The 17,376-nt window shown below is 47.6% G+C and overlaps 1 protein-coding gene across 25 annotated transcripts in view; it reads left to right on the top strand.

Annotated features, from left to right (window-relative positions):
• The window catches only part of ARHGEF10L (Rho guanine nucleotide exchange factor 10 like), a 154,708-nt gene that overhangs the window by 63,348 nt on the left and 73,984 nt on the right, over positions 1-17,376 (top strand). For 23 of the 25 annotated variants that reach the window (XM_083453691.1, XM_083453697.1, XM_083453696.1 and 20 more), the window contains 6 exons: positions 5,610-5,716; positions 7,648-7,725; positions 11,456-11,635; positions 13,634-13,750; positions 14,172-14,264; positions 15,862-16,035. In XM_083453691.1, coding sequence (XP_083309817.1) covers positions 5,610-5,716; positions 7,648-7,725; positions 11,456-11,635; positions 13,634-13,750; positions 14,172-14,264; positions 15,862-16,035 — 749 coding nt within the window. Of the gene's footprint in view, positions 1-2,717; positions 3,027-5,609; positions 5,717-7,647; positions 7,726-11,455; positions 11,636-13,633; positions 13,751-14,171; positions 14,265-15,861; positions 16,036-17,376 lie in introns of those variants that run through there. The other 2 variants (XM_083453706.1, XM_083453707.1) reach the window with 1 other exon arrangement.

A 17,376-nucleotide genomic window follows, 5' to 3' on the forward strand; every position in this document is an offset into this window, starting at 1 on the left:
TCAGCTTTAAGGTGCTGGTTTTGACCTTTAAAGCCCTCTACGGCCTAGGACCCTCATACCTACGGGACCGCCTCTCCTGGTATGTCCCACGGAGGACCTTACGGTCTTCAAACAAAAACATCTTGGAGGTCCTGGGCCACAGGGAGGTTAGGCTGGCCTCAACCAGAGCCAGGGCCCTGCAGGACTTGACATCTTTCCGCAGGGCCTGCAAGACAGAGCTGTTCCACCAGGCCTTTGTGGTGAGCGAGCTTGAACCCTTGCTTACTGTGCGCAGATCTGGTTGCGCCTTCTAGTTGCGGGTGCGGACCTCGTAGTTGCTTGTGCCAGCCGCTGCATAGAGGCACACCTGTGGCTAGAGCTCATGGTTGACCAACATTGCAGTCTTCGTTGATGTGCTAACCCTTGCTTTCCGTAGTTCGCTGCTTTGACAGCCTTCGGATTTTGGAATGTCAGATCTTCAGGGCAAGGACTTGCCTGCCTTTTCTCCTTTGCTGTTTTGGGACCCTCCAAGTGTCCCTATTTTCCAGAGGCAGTCCCAGATTTGCAGAAGCCGTCCCGGTTTCGGATTTGACCCTGGAATGTCCCGCTTTTCCTTAGCACGTCCCTATTTTCATCATAGAAATGGGCATGGAGTTGTCCGACCCCCAAGCCAAGGAGAAACAACCTTTTAGAAGACATATGAAGGGGTTAGCCCTGTATACGGAAGTGTTAAAAAAAAGTTTAATGTTTTATTATGTTTTTATACACAGTGGTACCTTGGTTCTCGAACTGCTTAGTTGCCAAACAAATTGGCTCCCAAATGCCGCAAACCCAGAAGTAAGTGTTCCGGTTTGCAAACGTTTTTTGGAAGTTGAATGTCCGACACACCTTCCGCTTCCGCAGGAAGCTCCTGCAGCCAATCGGAAGCTGTGCCTTGGTTTTCAAATGGTTTTGAGAGTCAAATGGACCCCAAGAACGGATTAAGTTTGAGAACCAAGGTACCACTGTATGTTGGAAGCCGCCCAGAGTGGCTCAGGCAACCCAGTCAGATGGGTGGGGTACAAATAGAATTATTATTGTTATTGAATAGGATGTCCCTATTCTCATCGGAGAAATGTTGGCAGGTGTGAAGGTTGCTCCAAGGGACGCTGATGGTGCTGTGGGTTAAACCACAGAGCCTAGGACTTACTGATCAGAAGGTCGGCGGTTTGAATCCCAATGGGGTGAGCTCCCGTTGCTTGGTCCCTGCTCCTGCCAACCTAGCAGTTCGAAAGCACGTCAAAGTGCAAATAGATAAATAGGTCCCGCTCCGGCAGGAAGGTAAACAGAGTTTCCGTGCGCTGCTCTGGTTCACCAGAAGCAGCTTAGTCCTGCTGGCCACATGAACCACAAGCTGTACGCCGGCTCCCTCGGCCAATAAAGCGAGATGAGCGCTGCAACCCCAGAGTCAGCCACGACTGGACCTAATGGTCAGGGGTCCCTTTACCTTTTATGAAGGTTGCTCCAGCCTGCTCTGGAGTCAGGGGTCAGCCTGGTTTGGATTAAAGGCCTCGTTTCAACAGAAAGAGAGGAAGCTGTCAGAACAGTGGTCAGCACTGGCTGGCAGCAGCTCTCCAGGGTTTGAGGCAGGCTCCCCCCATGTCCCAGGCCTACCTGGAGATGCCGCCAGGGATTGAACCTGGGTCCTTCTGCATGCCAAGCAAGTGCTCCAGCCCTGAGTTACACCCCTTCTTCTCTTCGACTTCTGCCACATGCTCCATTAGGAAATGATTTCTGGGGGTTAATTTTAAGAGCTTGCAGGCTCCTCCTTCACCTATGCACCTTCCATTATTTTTATTGTTTTTAGTTGTAGAAGACAGGTGGGGGGGGTGTCTTCAGAATGCAGTTGCATTTAATACCCCGTTGCATCTGGAGGGCAGAAAATAACAGAAGCGTAAAGGTAAAGGGACCCCTGACCATTAGGTCAAGTCATGGCCAACTCCGGGATTGCAGCACTCATCTCGCTTTATTGGCCGAGGGAGCCGGCGTACAGCTTCCGGGTCATGTGGCCAGCAGGACTAAGTCACTTCTGGCAAACCAGAGCAGTGCACGGAAACGCCGTTTACCTTCCTGTTGGAGTGGTACCTATTTATCTACTTGCACTTTGACATGCTTTCGAACTGCTAGGTTGGCAGGAGCAGGGACCGAGCAAGGGGAGCTCACCCCGTCGCAGGGATTCGAACCGCCGCTCTTCTGATCGGCCAGTCCTAGGCTCTGTGGTTTAACCGACAGCGCCACCCGCGTCCCCTGAAGCATAGAGCTGGACAATTGGAAAGGGGGGGGGGAACCTTAGGGGTCATCTGGTCCAAACGCCTGGGGTCCTCATAGGGAACCTCAATTTTGCAAACTGACCGTATCTTTGGCAGAAGGTAATTTAGCCGCCGATGCGATTTTTGCTACCTTCAATGCGTCGGGTGGGTCTGCCGGTTTGTCCCTCTCCAAAATATTTTCCTCTGCTGGTGGGGGTTGCGAGGTTCTCCATTCATGCCCCCCTCCAGCCCAGCACTTTCCCTGTCTGCCCCTCTGGCTGTTTCCGTCCCGAACCCTTCTTCCCCGCATGGCTGCTGTCCCAGCAGAGCAGCTGTTCCAAAATTAGGGAAGGAAAAGGTCACCCTTTGCTGGTCTATTTCTGGTGCCCTCCGATCCCCACCCCTCCCTGGGCAGCTAACACCCTCCGCTGCTCTTCCTTCTTTTGCCCTCCGCCCCTTCTCATTTGCCAGCTCCTCCTTGCAGCTGGCTGCGATGCAACCTTTCCGCTGCCGGAGACCCCTTTGCCAAGATCTCCCCGCACGCGAGTGGGAACTAGAGATTGCCCTGAGCTCGGAGAAAGAGGAAGTTTGGGGACAGTCAGTCGAGGCTGGCTAGAGGGTTTGGTGGGACGGGGTGGAGGGTCGGGCGAGCGGCACCCCTGAAGGGTGAGATGTGGCGTAAACGGCACCGGTCCAACCGGGACTTCATCATCATCCGTTCCTCTTCCTCCTCCTCCTCCTCCTCTTCGTCTCTTTCAGGTAAGGTCCCTTGCATTTATTTATGTTTGACTCAGGCTCCCTCCTTCAGCAAAGAGCCAAGCTCAGAGGTCCCATCAGCCGCTGAGGTTTACTCCTCTCTGGCACCCCCAAAGAAAATAAAAATAAATCATTGTCATGTGCCACTCGGAGATGACTCAGCAGGCAAGTTTTGCTTGCTGTCGGGGTCTGGGACGGGAAGGTGTTTTTCTCATCTTCTTATGTCATGGATGCTTTAGCTGAGATTCCTGCATTGCAGGGGGTTGGAGTAGAATCAGGGGTCAGCAAACTTTTTCAGCAGGGGGCCGGTCCACCGTCCCTCAGACCTTGCGGGGGGGGGGCGGACTATATTTTGGGAGAAAAAATGAATGAATTCCTATGCCCCACAAATAACCCAGAGATGCATTTTAAATGAAAGGACACATTCTACTCAAGTGAAAACACCAGGCAGGCCCCACAAATAACCCAGAGATGCATTTTAATAAAAGCACACATTCTACTCAAGTGAAAACACCAGGCAGGCCCCACAAATAACCCAGAGATGCATTTTAAATAAAAGGACACATTCTACTCATGTCAAAACACGCTGATTCCCGGACCGTCTGTGGGCCAGATTTAGAAGGCGATTGGGCCGGATCCAGCCCCCCGGGCCTTAGTTTGCCTACTCATGGACTAGATTAATCTTGGGGAGTCCCTTCCAGCTCTAGAATTCTATGGTTCTATGAAAGCGGAGGTGGTTAAAGCCAGTTTAACTTAAGAACCTGGTTGATTGCATACTCAAACCTTTTCTCCCTTGCCATTTGCCATATTATTCCGAGGGCATTCTGATTTCCCATTCCCATGGTTGGGAGAACTGGGGAGTTGAGACTTCCCAAGCAGTGAAGGGAAATGCTGTCTGCGCACATGTTCAGCCTGGTGCAGCATGAAAAGGCAAGCTGACCCTTGACCCCAGAGCAGGCTGGAGCAACCTTCACACCTGCCAACATTTCTCCGATGAGAATAGAGACGTCCTGTTCCATAACAACAACAATAATTTTATTATTTGTACCTCGCTCATCTTACTGGGTTGCCCCAGCCACTCTGGGTGGCTTCCAACATATATAATAAAACATGTAAAAACTTCCCTATCCAGGGCTGCCTTCAGATGTCTTCTAAAGGTTGCATAGTTACTTATCTCCTTGGCTTGGGGGGTCATGTAACTCCATACCCTGCAAAATTTCTCCGATGGAAATAGGGACAACCTAAGGAAAAGCAAAGGGACGTGGGTGGCGCTGTGGTCTAAACCATTGAGCCTAGGGCTTGCCGATCAGAAGGTTGGCGGTACGGATCCCCACGACGGGGTGAACTCCCGTTCCTCTGTCCCTGCTGCTGCCAACCTAGCAGTTCGAAAGCACATCATAGTGCAAGTAGATAAGCAGGTACCGCTCTGGCGGGAAGGTAAACAGCGTTTCCATGTGCTGCTCTGGTTCACCAGAAGCAGCTTAGTCATGCTGGCCACATGACCCGGAAGCTGTAAAGCGAGATGAGCGCCGCAACCCCAGAGTCGGCCACGACTGGACCTAATGGTCAGGGGTCCCTTTACCTTTGCCTTTAAGGAAAACCAGGACATTCTGGGATTAAATCAGAAACTGGGACGGCTTCTGTAAACCCAGGACATCCCCTGGAAAGTAGGGACACTGGGAGGGTCTGAAGCTTCCCTTGTGGGGTTGCAATCTGAGCAAAAGCTCCATCGGCCCCCTGAGTTGGTAGGAAGGTAAATGCAACAGAGGGAGACGAATACAGAGCCTTGGGTTCTGGAAGACGCGGCAGGAAAGGGCTGTGATGATATCACGGAGGACAGAAACGCCTGCCTCCTGCTGCGAGGCGTCCTGTGATGATGCGATGATGGTAGCGGCTATCGTCGAAAATAAAAGGATGACGCTATCATTTTGGCTCGGTCTACAAAGCATCTTGGAACTTGCACGATTGTGCTGAGATGGTTCGTTTGGGGGCATTATTTCTCTGGACTTTGAGCTGCTCTGGATACATGGTTGTGAAAGCTCCAGGATGCAGAATTCTGTGTCAGATACAGAGGGTTGTTTTCAAGAGGTCCCTAGCAGGCTCTGAGAGGAGAGTTGAACAGGGAATAGCAACTTTTAAAGAAAAGGGCACAGGGAGTCATATTAGACCCAATTAACAGACATGGCTAATCTGGGTCCCTTCGTTTCAGTGGGGCCACCCTGGAAGGATTTAATGGGACACAGCTCTTTCCTGAGCCCCTTTAAGGAGCATGAGGCTTCTATGAGGACTAGAACCATTAAAAGCAATGCTTTGATGTTGGCAGCTGAATCTTTAAGGGTGCGTTGCTGGACTGACAATCCTGAAAGTGTGTGTTGAATCCTCTGGGAGAAGCAAAATTCACATTTCTAATTCCACGTTTTGGCTGGTTGTCTGAATATGCCCGTTCCATATTCCCTGTTGCTTTGTTGTTCCTGGCTGCCCACAATAAAATTCTTCCAGCGCATTGTGTTGTGTTTCTCCCTGCAAGGGCCAGTAGCCCTGGAGATGACCTTGTGTGAATCTTGTGTCTGCATGCGTCCCCTCCAGGCGATTCCGAAGAGGAGGAAATGGGATTCCTGGAGGTCCCGGTGAATGATTTGAAGCACCTGTTTCCCGAGTTGGGCCCAATGCCCGAAGGGTTAAGCCCTCAGCAGGTGAGTGCTTGGGAACGTGGCTCATTCTTAAGTTTTGGAGCACCTTGAGGGAGGGAAAGCTGCACCCACCTTGGCTGTTTTGGGGAAAACTCTGGCTTTTGCAGAGACCCTAAAATATAGCTCAGTGCCTGTGGATATCCATTTTTTTTTTTTAAAAAAAGATCTGCTAACAAGTGATGAGAAGGACTTTTTTTGCCCGAGATCTTAGAATCTAGAGACGGGGGCAGGGAACCTTTTCCAGCCCAAGGGCCACATTTGCTTCTGGGAAGCCACCCGAGGGCCGCATGCCACTGGTGGGTGGGGCCAGAGGGGGAAATGGGGGGAGCGATGCCTGCACATTTCGCCTTTGTAAAAAAAGGCTTCTTTTACAATCTAGAGGCATGATCAGAGTTAAAGGGCACCTTTTGCAGCCAGGAAAAAAGCATTAAAGGAGGGTGGGAAACAGGGCTGGTGAGAGGCATGGTCTGGGATAGGGTCCCACCGGCCAGAAAAGAGAGCCCTGGGGTCCGCAATTGGTCTCCCTCCGCTCCTCCTGCTGAGGGTGGCACTGTGGTCTAAACCACTGAGCCTCTTGGGCTTGTCGATCGGAAGATGGGCGGTTCGAATCTGCACAACGGGGTGAGCTCCTATTGCTCTGTCCTAGCTCCTGCCAACCTAGCAGTTCGAAAGCACACCAGTGCAAGTAGATGAATAGGTACTGCTGTGGCAGGAAGGTAAACAGCATTTCTGTACGCTCTGGCTTCCGTCACGGTGTCCCGTTGCGCCAGAAGCAGTTGAGTCATGCTGGCCATAGGACTTGGGAAGCTGTCTGTTGACAAACGCCGGCTCCCTCGGACTTAAAGCGAGATGAGCGCCGCAACCCCATAGTCGCCTTTAACTGGACTTAACCATCCATGGGTTCTTTACCTTTACCTTTTATATATTAGTCCTTGGTAGGCCATTGCCCTGATTGCTCCCACCAGACTGGTATATTCTGCAACACATCCTTGAGCCCTGAGTTGAAGAAAAATAAGGCACTCTGCACATGCCCAGAGTTTTCTTACAACCAATCCCTCTTCCCGTGGAACTCTGGGAATTGTAGCTCCATGAGCAGGGGTCTCCCTTAGTGATGCCCAGCCCCCTGAACAAATGTCTGTTCCTAGGAGTCGTTGGAGGAAGCCACGATAACAGCTTTCCTACCGAAGCACCCTGAAATTAATACGTAATTGTGTTGGTTTTGGATAGAAAGGCAAGCCACTTAGGTTTTAGAGGAACTCCAACTGTAGCAGGCCAATGCAAGTAGATAAATAGGTACTGCTGCGGTGGGAAGGTAAACGGCGTTTCCATGCGCTCTGGTTCCCGTCACAGTGTTTCCGTTTTACCAGAAGCGGTTTAGTCCTCCTGGCCACATGACCTGGAAAGCTGTCTGTGGGCAAATGCCGACTCCCTCGGACTGAAAGCGAGAAGAGTGCCGTAACCCTGTAGTCGCCTTTGACTTGATTTCAGCATTAACTTTTTTAGTGCTGATCAGTCCAATAGACCTATTTGGTCCCTGCATGCTGCCCTAGCCGGCAGTTCTTCCTCTCTCCTCCATGATGCTCTCTTGAGTCACCCCAGTGGCATAGCGTGGGTTGTCAGCACCCGGGGCAAGGCAAGTAATTTGCCCCCCCCCGCTGCACTGTCCCTTCCCCAGATAGTCCCTCGCTCTCTCTCTGCACCGAACCGCACGCCTGGCACCCTCCCCTCCACAGTGGGCGGTGACCCTGCGGCTCGGATCGGATTCGCACAGCCAGCACTGCAGTGAGAGTGAGTGAGTGAGCCAGGTAGGGGCAGAGAGCTGCGAGTGCGAGCGCCCCCCCCCCCGATGTTGCGCCCGGTGCGGCCGGCCCCCCCTGCACCCCCCACGCTACACCACTGAGTCACCCACACCTAATCCGATCCCCTCTCTACAGGTTGTGCGCCGCCACATTCTGGGCTCCATCGTCCAGAGCGAGAGAAGCTACGTTGACTCCTTGCGGAGGATCTTGCAGGTGAGAGAGCTTTCTGCTTCGTGAGCGGGGAATCAGGCACAGGGCCTTCTCGGAGGTGGCACCTGCCCTGTGGAATGCCCTCCCATGAGATGCCAAACATCTATTTGACTTTTAGAAGGCATCTGAAGGCAGCCCTGTTCAGGGAAATTTTTGGTGTTTTACTGTGTTTTCAATTCTTTCTTTGGAGCTGCCCAGAGTGGCTGGGGGAAGCCACTCAGTTGGGTGGCATATAAATAATAAAATTATTATTTTATCAACCTTTTGTCCCCACCTGCTCTTGCCCACCCACCCCTGAGCGAGTGGCTTCCACTGTCCTCTCACCAAACATGAACACAAACTTAGCAAAAGCTGCCATATACTAAGTCAGGCCATCAAGTCCTCTTCCCACCTTAGATCAAATCTATGCTGCCAGGTGCCATAAGAAAGCTGCAGAGATAGCGCAGGATAGTGCACACCCCGGAAATGATCTCTTTCAGCTTCTGCCTTCTGGAAGAAGGTACAGTGGTGGCTCGCAAGACGAAATTAATTCGTTCTGTGAGTTTTTTCGTCTTGTGAATTTTTTATCTTGCGAAGCACGGTTTCCCATAGGAAATGCATTGACGGTTTCCCATAGGAATGCATTGACGGTTTTAAGAAAAAGGCGCAAGACATTTTCGTCTTGCAAAGCAAGCCCATAGGGCAATTCGTCTTGTGAAGCAACTCAAAAAACAAAAAACTCTTTCGTCTTGCGAGTTTTTCGTCTTGTGAGGCATTCGTCTTGCGAGGTACCACTGTATAGGGTTATAAAGGCCAGGACTAACCGCCTGAGAAACAGTTTCTACCCAAATGCAATTCTGCTTCTAAATGCAGCATAAGGGGTCTCTATAGTATAGTGTATTTTAAAATGGGGTTTCAGAGTTTTTAGGGGTTTTTGAATTTTATGTAGTTTTTATGTAGTTTTGTAGTAGTTTAATGTAGTTTTCAATTTCATTGTTCTGCATGGGACAATCACAATAAAGATATCGTATATCGTATAAGTCCACCTAGCCCAGTGTTGTCTGCACTGACTGGCAGCAGCTCTCCAAGGTTTCAGGCAGGGGACAATCCCTGACCCCAGTGGGAGATGCTGCCAGGGACTGGGCCTGGGACATCCTGAGTGCAAGGCAAGGGCTTTACCACTGAGCTTTGGCCCTTTCGTGTTTAAAGTAAAGCAAGCTTCCAGTCCTCATGATTCTGAATAGAGGGCTGATTTAAACAATGTCACCTTATATTGTCAGACTAGCTTAGTATTGTCTACACTGACTGGCAGCAGCTCTTCAAGGTTTCAGACAAGGCGTCTTTCCTAGCCCTACCTGAAGATGCCACTGGGGATGGAACCCGGGGCCTTCTGCAAGCCAAGCAGCTGTTCTGCCCACTGAGCTATAGCCCTGTCAAGGAAACCAGGAAAGTCACACATTTCTTGGGAGATCAGCTTAAAAAACAACAAAAAACCCCAGGAAATCTCTTTCCCTTCCCCAAACAAGCAAAAGTCGTCCTCTGAGCTCTACCCATTTCACCAAAAGCAAAGAGACATTCTGGTCCTCAAGCTTCTGGGCAACTAAAAATGATCTAAACTCTGTGTACACATCCACATGTGCCCCATTGTATTTTAAACTTAGAGAGGCCAATGAACATTCATCTTATTTTAATGAACTGACTTTTGCACAACTTCGGGAAGCTTTTACAGAGTTACGATTAAATACAATAAACTCTGCTTATAGAGATGGGAGAAACAGAGGCATACCAAAAAACGAACGTGTTTGCATTAGGGGATGTCCTGAAGTAGAGGACCTTATGCATTATATCTTGCACTGTCCCTTATATGATGATGCAAGAGAAAGATTTTTAGTACCTATAATGACAAGATCCCCTGGCCAGAGCCCCTCTGACATGATTTTATATCTCCTCGCAGACACAGATAAGTATGTGACCTGGTGTCTAGCACTCTTTGCAAGGAAAATTAGAGCAAATTATATAGCCAAGGTAGCCATCAACTGTAAAGGAGATGACTTTGACCCTATCTGTCTACATGAGGCTATGCTCTATCTTTGTTGCCAAACTCCGAGTATAAATTGCACACTGTATTAATTGACATTGTTTTTTGATATATTAGTGGCCATGTGATGATTTTAGCTTATGAATTTTGTTGTTTAATGTCTTGATTTGGGGTACTTTTATAGCTCTGTTTAGAGTATGTAATGTTTTGATAATATAAATGTTTTAAGTCTTTTGTATCAATCCAGTATATTTTCTTTTAATTGTCGAATGATTCTGTGTACATTGCAGCAGCCTTTGGCTATGTGCAATAAAACTGAATGACTGACTGACTCACTCGCAGCAGTTCTCTGGGGTAACAGGCAGTAGATGTTCCTAGTCTTTCCTGGAGAGGCTGCTGGGCGATGGAAATTGAGACCTTGTGCATTTTTTTAAAATCATTTTTATTAATTTTCCAATAAAAACGGCCAATCAGCATATCCAATCATAATCCAATTAAAACAAAAAAACTAAAATAAAAAAGACCAAATTATAATCCAATTGTAATTACAGAGGTGCCCCACAAGACGAATGCCTCGCAAGACGGAAAACCCGCAAGACGAAAGGGTTTTCCGTCTGCAGAGGCGCTTCGCAAGACGAATTTCCCTATGGGGTTGCTTCGCAAGACGAAAAATGACGAAAAAATTTGATATTTTTTTCCGCTCCAAAACCCCTTTTCCTGAAGCGCTAAGCTGCTAAAAGCATTTTAGCAGCAAAACCGCTAATCCCCCAAACCTTAAAAAGCTGTTTTTAGCCCTTAAAATGTCAATAGCGCTAATAGCGCTACTCCGTCAATGGGCTTGCTTCGCAAGACGAAAAAACCGCAAGGATTCTTTTCGTCTTGCGAGGCACCACTGTATTAATTTTTTGGGGCTCCCCATAGTATGGACTTCTGAAGCATATTTCCAAATCTTCATTCCTTCCTCTCCTTGTTGTTTTCCTATTTTCCACATCCCAGTTTAAATGCTTTAAAGTTCTCTGTCCCTGGCTCTACGATTCTCAATCATGTCAGAAATCATTTTTCATTTCGTCCGTTGAATACGGCTTTATTTCTGTAAATATATTTTTCAACTGTCTATTTGCCAGCGCAGCTTTCCCTGACTCCATTCCAATCTTCCAATCCGGGCTGTTGTCCAAGTATGTTGTCTGAAGTTTAATGACACATCAACTCCCAAGTTGTTAATCATTCCAATGTGGGCTGTTGTCCAAGCTTTTCGTTTGAGATTTAATAACATAGTAGCTTCGCTGTGGGTTAAACCACAGAGTCTAGGACTTGCCGATCAGAAGGTCGGTGGTTCAAATACCTGCGACGGAGTGAGCTCCCGTTGCTCAGTCCCTGCTCCTGCCAACCTAGCAGTTTGAAAGTATGTCAAAGTGCAAGTAAATAAATAGGTACCGCTCTGGCGGGAAGGTAAACGGCATTTCCGTGCGCTGCTCTGGTTCACTAGAAGTGGCTTAGTCATACTGGCCACATGACCCGGAAGCTCCCTCAGCCAGTAAAGCGAGATGTGCGCTGCAACCCCAGAGTTGGTAACGACTGGACCTAATGGTCAGGGGTCCCTTTACCTTAGCTTCCATATTGTTACTGTAAAGAGACCTTGTTCATTCAAGGCAAATACTCTGTCAGGGAGCGACCTGCTTTTCACGGCTCCGTGTCTTCCATCTCCACTGCTGACAGGATTACAGGAACCCTCTTGTGGAGATGGAGCCCAAAGTTCTCAGCCTCCGGAAATGCCAGGTGGTTTTCTTCCGGGTCAAAGAGATCCTGCAGTGCCACTCCATGTTCCAGATCGCCTTGTCTTCGCGCGTAGCTGAGTGGGACACCACGGAGAAAATCGGTGACCTCTTTGTGGCCTCGGTGAGTGTTTGCAGGACTCAGCTGGGCAGGGGCGTCACATTCCTGGAGGAGGAGGATGAGGATGAGGATCAAATTTTAATTATTTTTTTTAAATATAATTTTTTATTAGGTTTTTTTTAACATATCATTTTCAACAGTAATTAAACATACTTTTACATCTTATTCAAATTTTTGACTTCCATCAATCCTGTCTGAAAATTTTCCAATCTAATCTCTCAGTATGCATTTCTTATCTTCCCTATGACATTTCAAACTCATAACCAATATCTCTTTCTTTTTCTACTTTGTAACACTTCGTATATTTCTCCTTACAAAACTTCTTGTAGTCCTACTAGCGTAATTTGTTGATTACAGTTGCTCTTAAAATAGTTCATATACTTCTTCCAATCTTCTGTAAATCTCTGGTCCCGCAGGTTTCGAATCCTTTCTGTCATTTTGTCCAATTCTGCATGGTCCATTAATTTCGTCTGCCATTCTTCTTTCGTTGGAATTTCTTCTTGTTTCCATTTCTGGGCTAACAATACTCTTGCTGCAGTTGTTGCATTTAAAAACAATTTAACATCTTGCCTATTAATGTCCTGACCTATAATACCAGGTAAAAATGCTTCTGGTTTTTTTTTTAAGAATGTATATTTCAACATCTTTTTCATCTCATTATATATCATTTCCCAGAAGTTCTTTACTTTTTTACATTCCCACCACATATGATAAAATGTTCCTTCTTTTTCTTTACATTTCCAACATTTATTATTTGTCTTATACATTTTAGCTAATTTCACTGGTGTAATATACCATCTATACATCATTTTCATCATATTCTCTTTCAAAGCGTTACAGGCTGTAAATTTTATCCTTTCATTCCACAACCTTTCCCAAGTACCCTCAGCCTTCACCTTGTAGGTCCATAGCTCCTGTGTGGAATGTCCCTGGAAACTTTGAGCTGCTTCAAAGGACAATCAATAAGGGATGAGGAGGGAATCTGAAATGGAGAAAAGCAGCCCTTCTAGTTTAACATCTTTGGAAATGGAGAAAACAGCCCTTCTAGTTCAGTGTCGATGGTCTGGGCAAATGGAATGGGCACTAACTTAGTTTAATGCCTACGTTCCAGGAGGCAACGATGGCCCCCAACTTTGTTGCTGTTGTTTAGTTGTTTAGTTGTGTCCGACTTCGTGACCCCATGGACCAGAGCACACCAAGCACTCCTGTCTTCCATTGCTTCCCGCAGTTTGGTCAAACTCATGTTGGTACCTTCGAGAACACTGTCCAACCATCTCATCCTCTGTCATCCCCTTCTCCTTGTGCCCGCCATCTTTTCCAACATCAGGGTATTTTCCAGGGTGTCTTTTCTTCTCATGAGGTGGCCAAAGTATTGGAGCCTCAGCTTCAGGATCTGTCCTTCCAGTGAGCACTCAGGGCTGATTTCCTTCAGAATGGAGAGGTTTGATCTTCTTGCAGTCCATGGGACTCTCAAGAGTCTTCTCCAGCACCAGAATTCAAAAGCATCAATTCTTCTGCGATCAGCCTTCTTTATGGTCCAGCTCTCACTTCCATACATCACTACAGGGAAAACCATAGCTTTAACTATATGGACCTTTGTCAGCAAGGTGATGCCTCTGCTTTTTAAGATGCTGTCTAGGTTTGTCATTGCTTTTCTCCCAAGAAGCAGGCATGTTTTAATTTTGTCACTGCCTTGCCGTGGCGAAGGGGCTTGAATAACTCAGAGAAGCTATGAGCTATGCCGTGCAGGGCCACCCAAGATGGACAGGTCATAGTGGAGAGTTTTGACCAAACGTGATCCACCTGGAGCAGGAACCGGCAAGTCACTCCAGTATCCCTGCCAAAGAAACTCCATGGACAAAGGCCTCCAACTTAGAGGGCTTTAAAAAATCAGACATATTCATGGAGGAGAGGGCAGTCAATAGCTACTAACCACAATGGCTTTGCTCTGAACGAAATAGGTGTGCAAACTCACTCTCTCTCTTCCCGCTTCCACCCCAGTTTTCCAAGTCTATGGTGCTGGATGTCTACAGCGAATACGTCAACAATTTCACCACTGCCATGTCCTTGATCAAGAAGGCCTGCCTCACCAAGCCTGCCTTTCTAGAGTTCCTCAAGGTCAGTAGTTTGCTACAAGAGCTGGGAATTGTAGCCGTGGCAGGGGTGAACTAGAGTTCCCAGGATTCTTTGGCAGAAACGATGTGCTCTAAATGTAGGGTGTGGGTGTGGCATGAGCGAGGACCAGGTTCATGTTCTGACTCTGCTCTGGGCTAAGAGAGCCATGGGCCAAGCTGCTCTTTCCTGGCCTCGGTTTTCCCAGTCTGTAAAATGGGTATGTTGCCGCAAGGGTTGGTTACGGCAGTGAATAGGATAGGCTCTGCCAAGCCTCCTGCATGCCAGCGTTGGGTCCAGAGACTGGAAATTTGCTGTCTGGGCTGAGAAGCCCGACCAGCATTATCTCCAAGGAGGGAGGTTGAAAACCAACAAATTGGAAGCCAGAGGTCCTCACATTAACAGCGGGTGATTCTTCTCTTGGCAGAAGAGGCAGATGGGCAGCGTCGACCGGGTGACTCTTTACGGCCTGATGGTGAAGCCCATACAAAGATTCCCCCAGTTCATTCTACTCCTCCAGGTACCCTTTTAAAAGTGCTTATCAGATTATTTCCAAAGGTGAGGGAGAGCCTTTGCCCTCTATCCCAGGGGCCAGACAGAAAGGTCTGAACAACCTCATTTGCAATGCTGTGTACATTCCCAGTTGTTTTACCTCAGAAAGGATATTGTGGTGTTGGAAAAGGTTTGGACAAGGGTAACCCTATGGAGGAAGGTTACAGCATTTGGGACTTTTTAGCTTAGAGAGAAAGTGAGTCAAAGGTGACTTGATGGAAGTTTATAAAATTTAGACCTAGCTTGGAGAAAGTGGATGCAGAAAAGAATTTCTCCCTTTCTCATAATACAGTGGTACCTCGGGTTACATACGTTTCAGGTTACATACGCTTCAGGTTACAGCCTCCGCTAACCCAGAAATAGTACCTCGGGTTAAGAACTTTGCTTCAGGATGAGAACAGAAATTGTGCTCCAGCAGCACGGCAGCAGCAGGAGACCCCATTAGCTAAAGTGGTGCTTCAGGTTAAGAACAGTTTCAGGGTAAGAACGGACCTCCAGAATGAATTAAGTAAATAATAATAATAATAATAATAATAATAATAATAATAATAATAATTTATTATTTGTACCCCGCCCATCTGGATGGGCCTCCCCAGCCACTCTGGGCGGCTTCCATAGAACCCAAAAATACACTAAAATATCACACATTAAAAACTTCCCTGAACAGGGCTTCCTTAAGATGTCTTCTGAATGTCAGATAGTTATTTATTGTTTTCAGCATTCGAAAAGCGAAATGATCGGCTTCTGAGGTGCCCCTGTCTTTTTATATGTGCTGGAAGCTGCCCAGAGTGGGGTATTATCATCATCATCATCATCATCATTATTCCTGGCTCCTACCTACAAGTTTCCCACGGGGGGGGGGGGCATCTGGTTGTCCACTGTGAAAATAGGAGGATGGGCCTGATGAGTCCTTGGCCTGATCCTGCAGCCAGGATCTCCTTATGTTCTTAGGTTCCTCATATCATTGGAGGGGAAGACCAAGCTGGGAGAAGGATGGGTGGAAAGTTTGCTTTGCGCATGGGGTGGAAATGCATGTCTCAGCTACCAGCTTGCTCCTCCATTGGCCCAGGTGTTTTATTATTATTATTATTATTATTATTATTATTATTATTAAGTACAAATTAGAAAAAAATACAAACATACAAAAAAAGGAAAATACATGTAACCAAGAGAAAATTAGAAAACATTTTACCTCTTCTCATATTTACAATTATTTACACCTCTACAAAACAATATTCACAATAAAGAAAAGAAATGAATGGTAAAATATAAAAGAAAACAACAAGAAGAAGATAAAGAAAATGAAGAAATAAGATAAATAATTTTAAAAGTAGATAAGTATTCACTATACACAGCCATTTCCAATCTATATTTATGTTCAATGATATCCTTATCTATCTTAATTAAAATATTTTTAAAAGACTTCCACTGTTTGCCTCACGCGTTTTTGGTAGTCCATTCATCAAAACCTCTGTTCTTTTCCTTTGAGTCTCCTTAATGGCCCAGGTGTTTGGGGTGGAGGTCCCTCTTCCCGCCTGACGGCTCTCCCCTTCTTCTTCTTCCAGGACATGTTGAAAAACACTCCCAAGGGCCACGCTGACCGGCTCTCCCTCCAGCTGGCTCTGACGGAACTGGAGACCTTGGCGGAGAAACTCAACGAACAGAAGCGACTGGCGGACCAGGTGGCCGAGATCCAGCAACTCACCAAGAGCGTCAGCGACCGCAGCAGCATCAACAAGGTAGGCTCAAGTTCTGGTCTTTCGAGTGCTTGAGGGATGCAAAGACCAAAGAGGCTCTCTCCTCATGACCAGCTCTCTGACCCACTCTCTGACCATCTGCCAAGACACTTAGCTGACATAGGCTGCACTCCCATGGCTCTTGATCCCCGTTTTTGCAGTTACAGTGGTACCTCAGGTTACATACGCTTCAGGTTACAGACTCCACTAACCCAGAAATAGTACCTCGGGTTAAGAACTTTGCTTCAGGATGAGAACAGACATCGTGTGGCGGCAGCGAGGGGGCAGCGGGAGGCCCCATTAGCTTCAGGTTAAGAACAGTTTCAGGTTAAGAACGGACCTCCAGAACGAATTAAGTACTTAACCCAAGGTACCACTGTGTATTTTATCACATTTTCAGAAAATCCATCTGTATAGTCGTACCTTGGTTTTCTTTCTCCCCCCCCAAATGCTTTTTAAATTAATTTTCCAATTTAAACCAACAAAATTCAATAAATTTCAACAATCATCCACACACATCCTTATCCACCACTCTGCTGAGCAATGACTTCCCTCCCTCCCTCCAACAAGTTTTCCTATTTCACTCTACTTCCCAGGTGGTCTGTGGGTTAAACCACAGAGCTTAGGGCTTGCCGATCAGAAAGTCGGCGTTTCAAATCCCTGCGACGGGGTGAGCTCCCGTTGCTCGGTCCCTGCTCCTGCCAACCTAGCAGTTCGAAAGCACATCAAAGTGCAAGAAGATAAATAGGTACCACTCCGGTGGGAAGGTAAACGGCGTTTCCGTGTGCTGCTCTGGTTCGCCAGAAGCAGCTTAGTTATGCTGGCCACATGACCCGGAAGCTGTATGCCGGCTCCCTTGGCCAGTAAAGCAAGATGAGCGCCGCAACCCCAGAGTCGGCCACGACTGGACCTAATGGTCAGGGGTCCCTTTACCTTTACCTTTAAGGAAAAGCAGGACATTCTGGGATTAAATCAGAAACCGGGACGGCTTCTGTAAACCCAGGACTGCCCCTGGAAAGTAGGGACACTGGGAGGGTCTGAAGCTTCCCTAGTGGGGTTGCAATCTGAGCAAAAGCTCCATCGGCCCCCTGAGTTGGTAGGAAGGTAAATGCAACAGAGGGAGGCGAATACAGAGCCTTGGGTTCTGGAAGACGCGGCAGGAAAGGGCTGTGATGATATCACGGAGGACAGAAACGCCTGCCTCCTGCTGCGAGGTGTCCTGTGATGATGCGATGATGGGAGCGGCTATCGTCGGAAATAAAAGGATGACGCTATCATTTTGGCTCGGTCTACAAAGCATCTTGGCAGCTTGGAACTTGCACGATTGTGTTAGTTGGCCACGAC

This window comes from Podarcis tiliguerta (assembly GCF_965153285.1).
Source record: "Podarcis tiliguerta genome assembly, chromosome: 8".
In the NCBI taxonomy this organism is placed as follows: domain Eukaryota; kingdom Metazoa; phylum Chordata; class Lepidosauria; order Squamata; family Lacertidae; genus Podarcis; species Podarcis tiliguerta.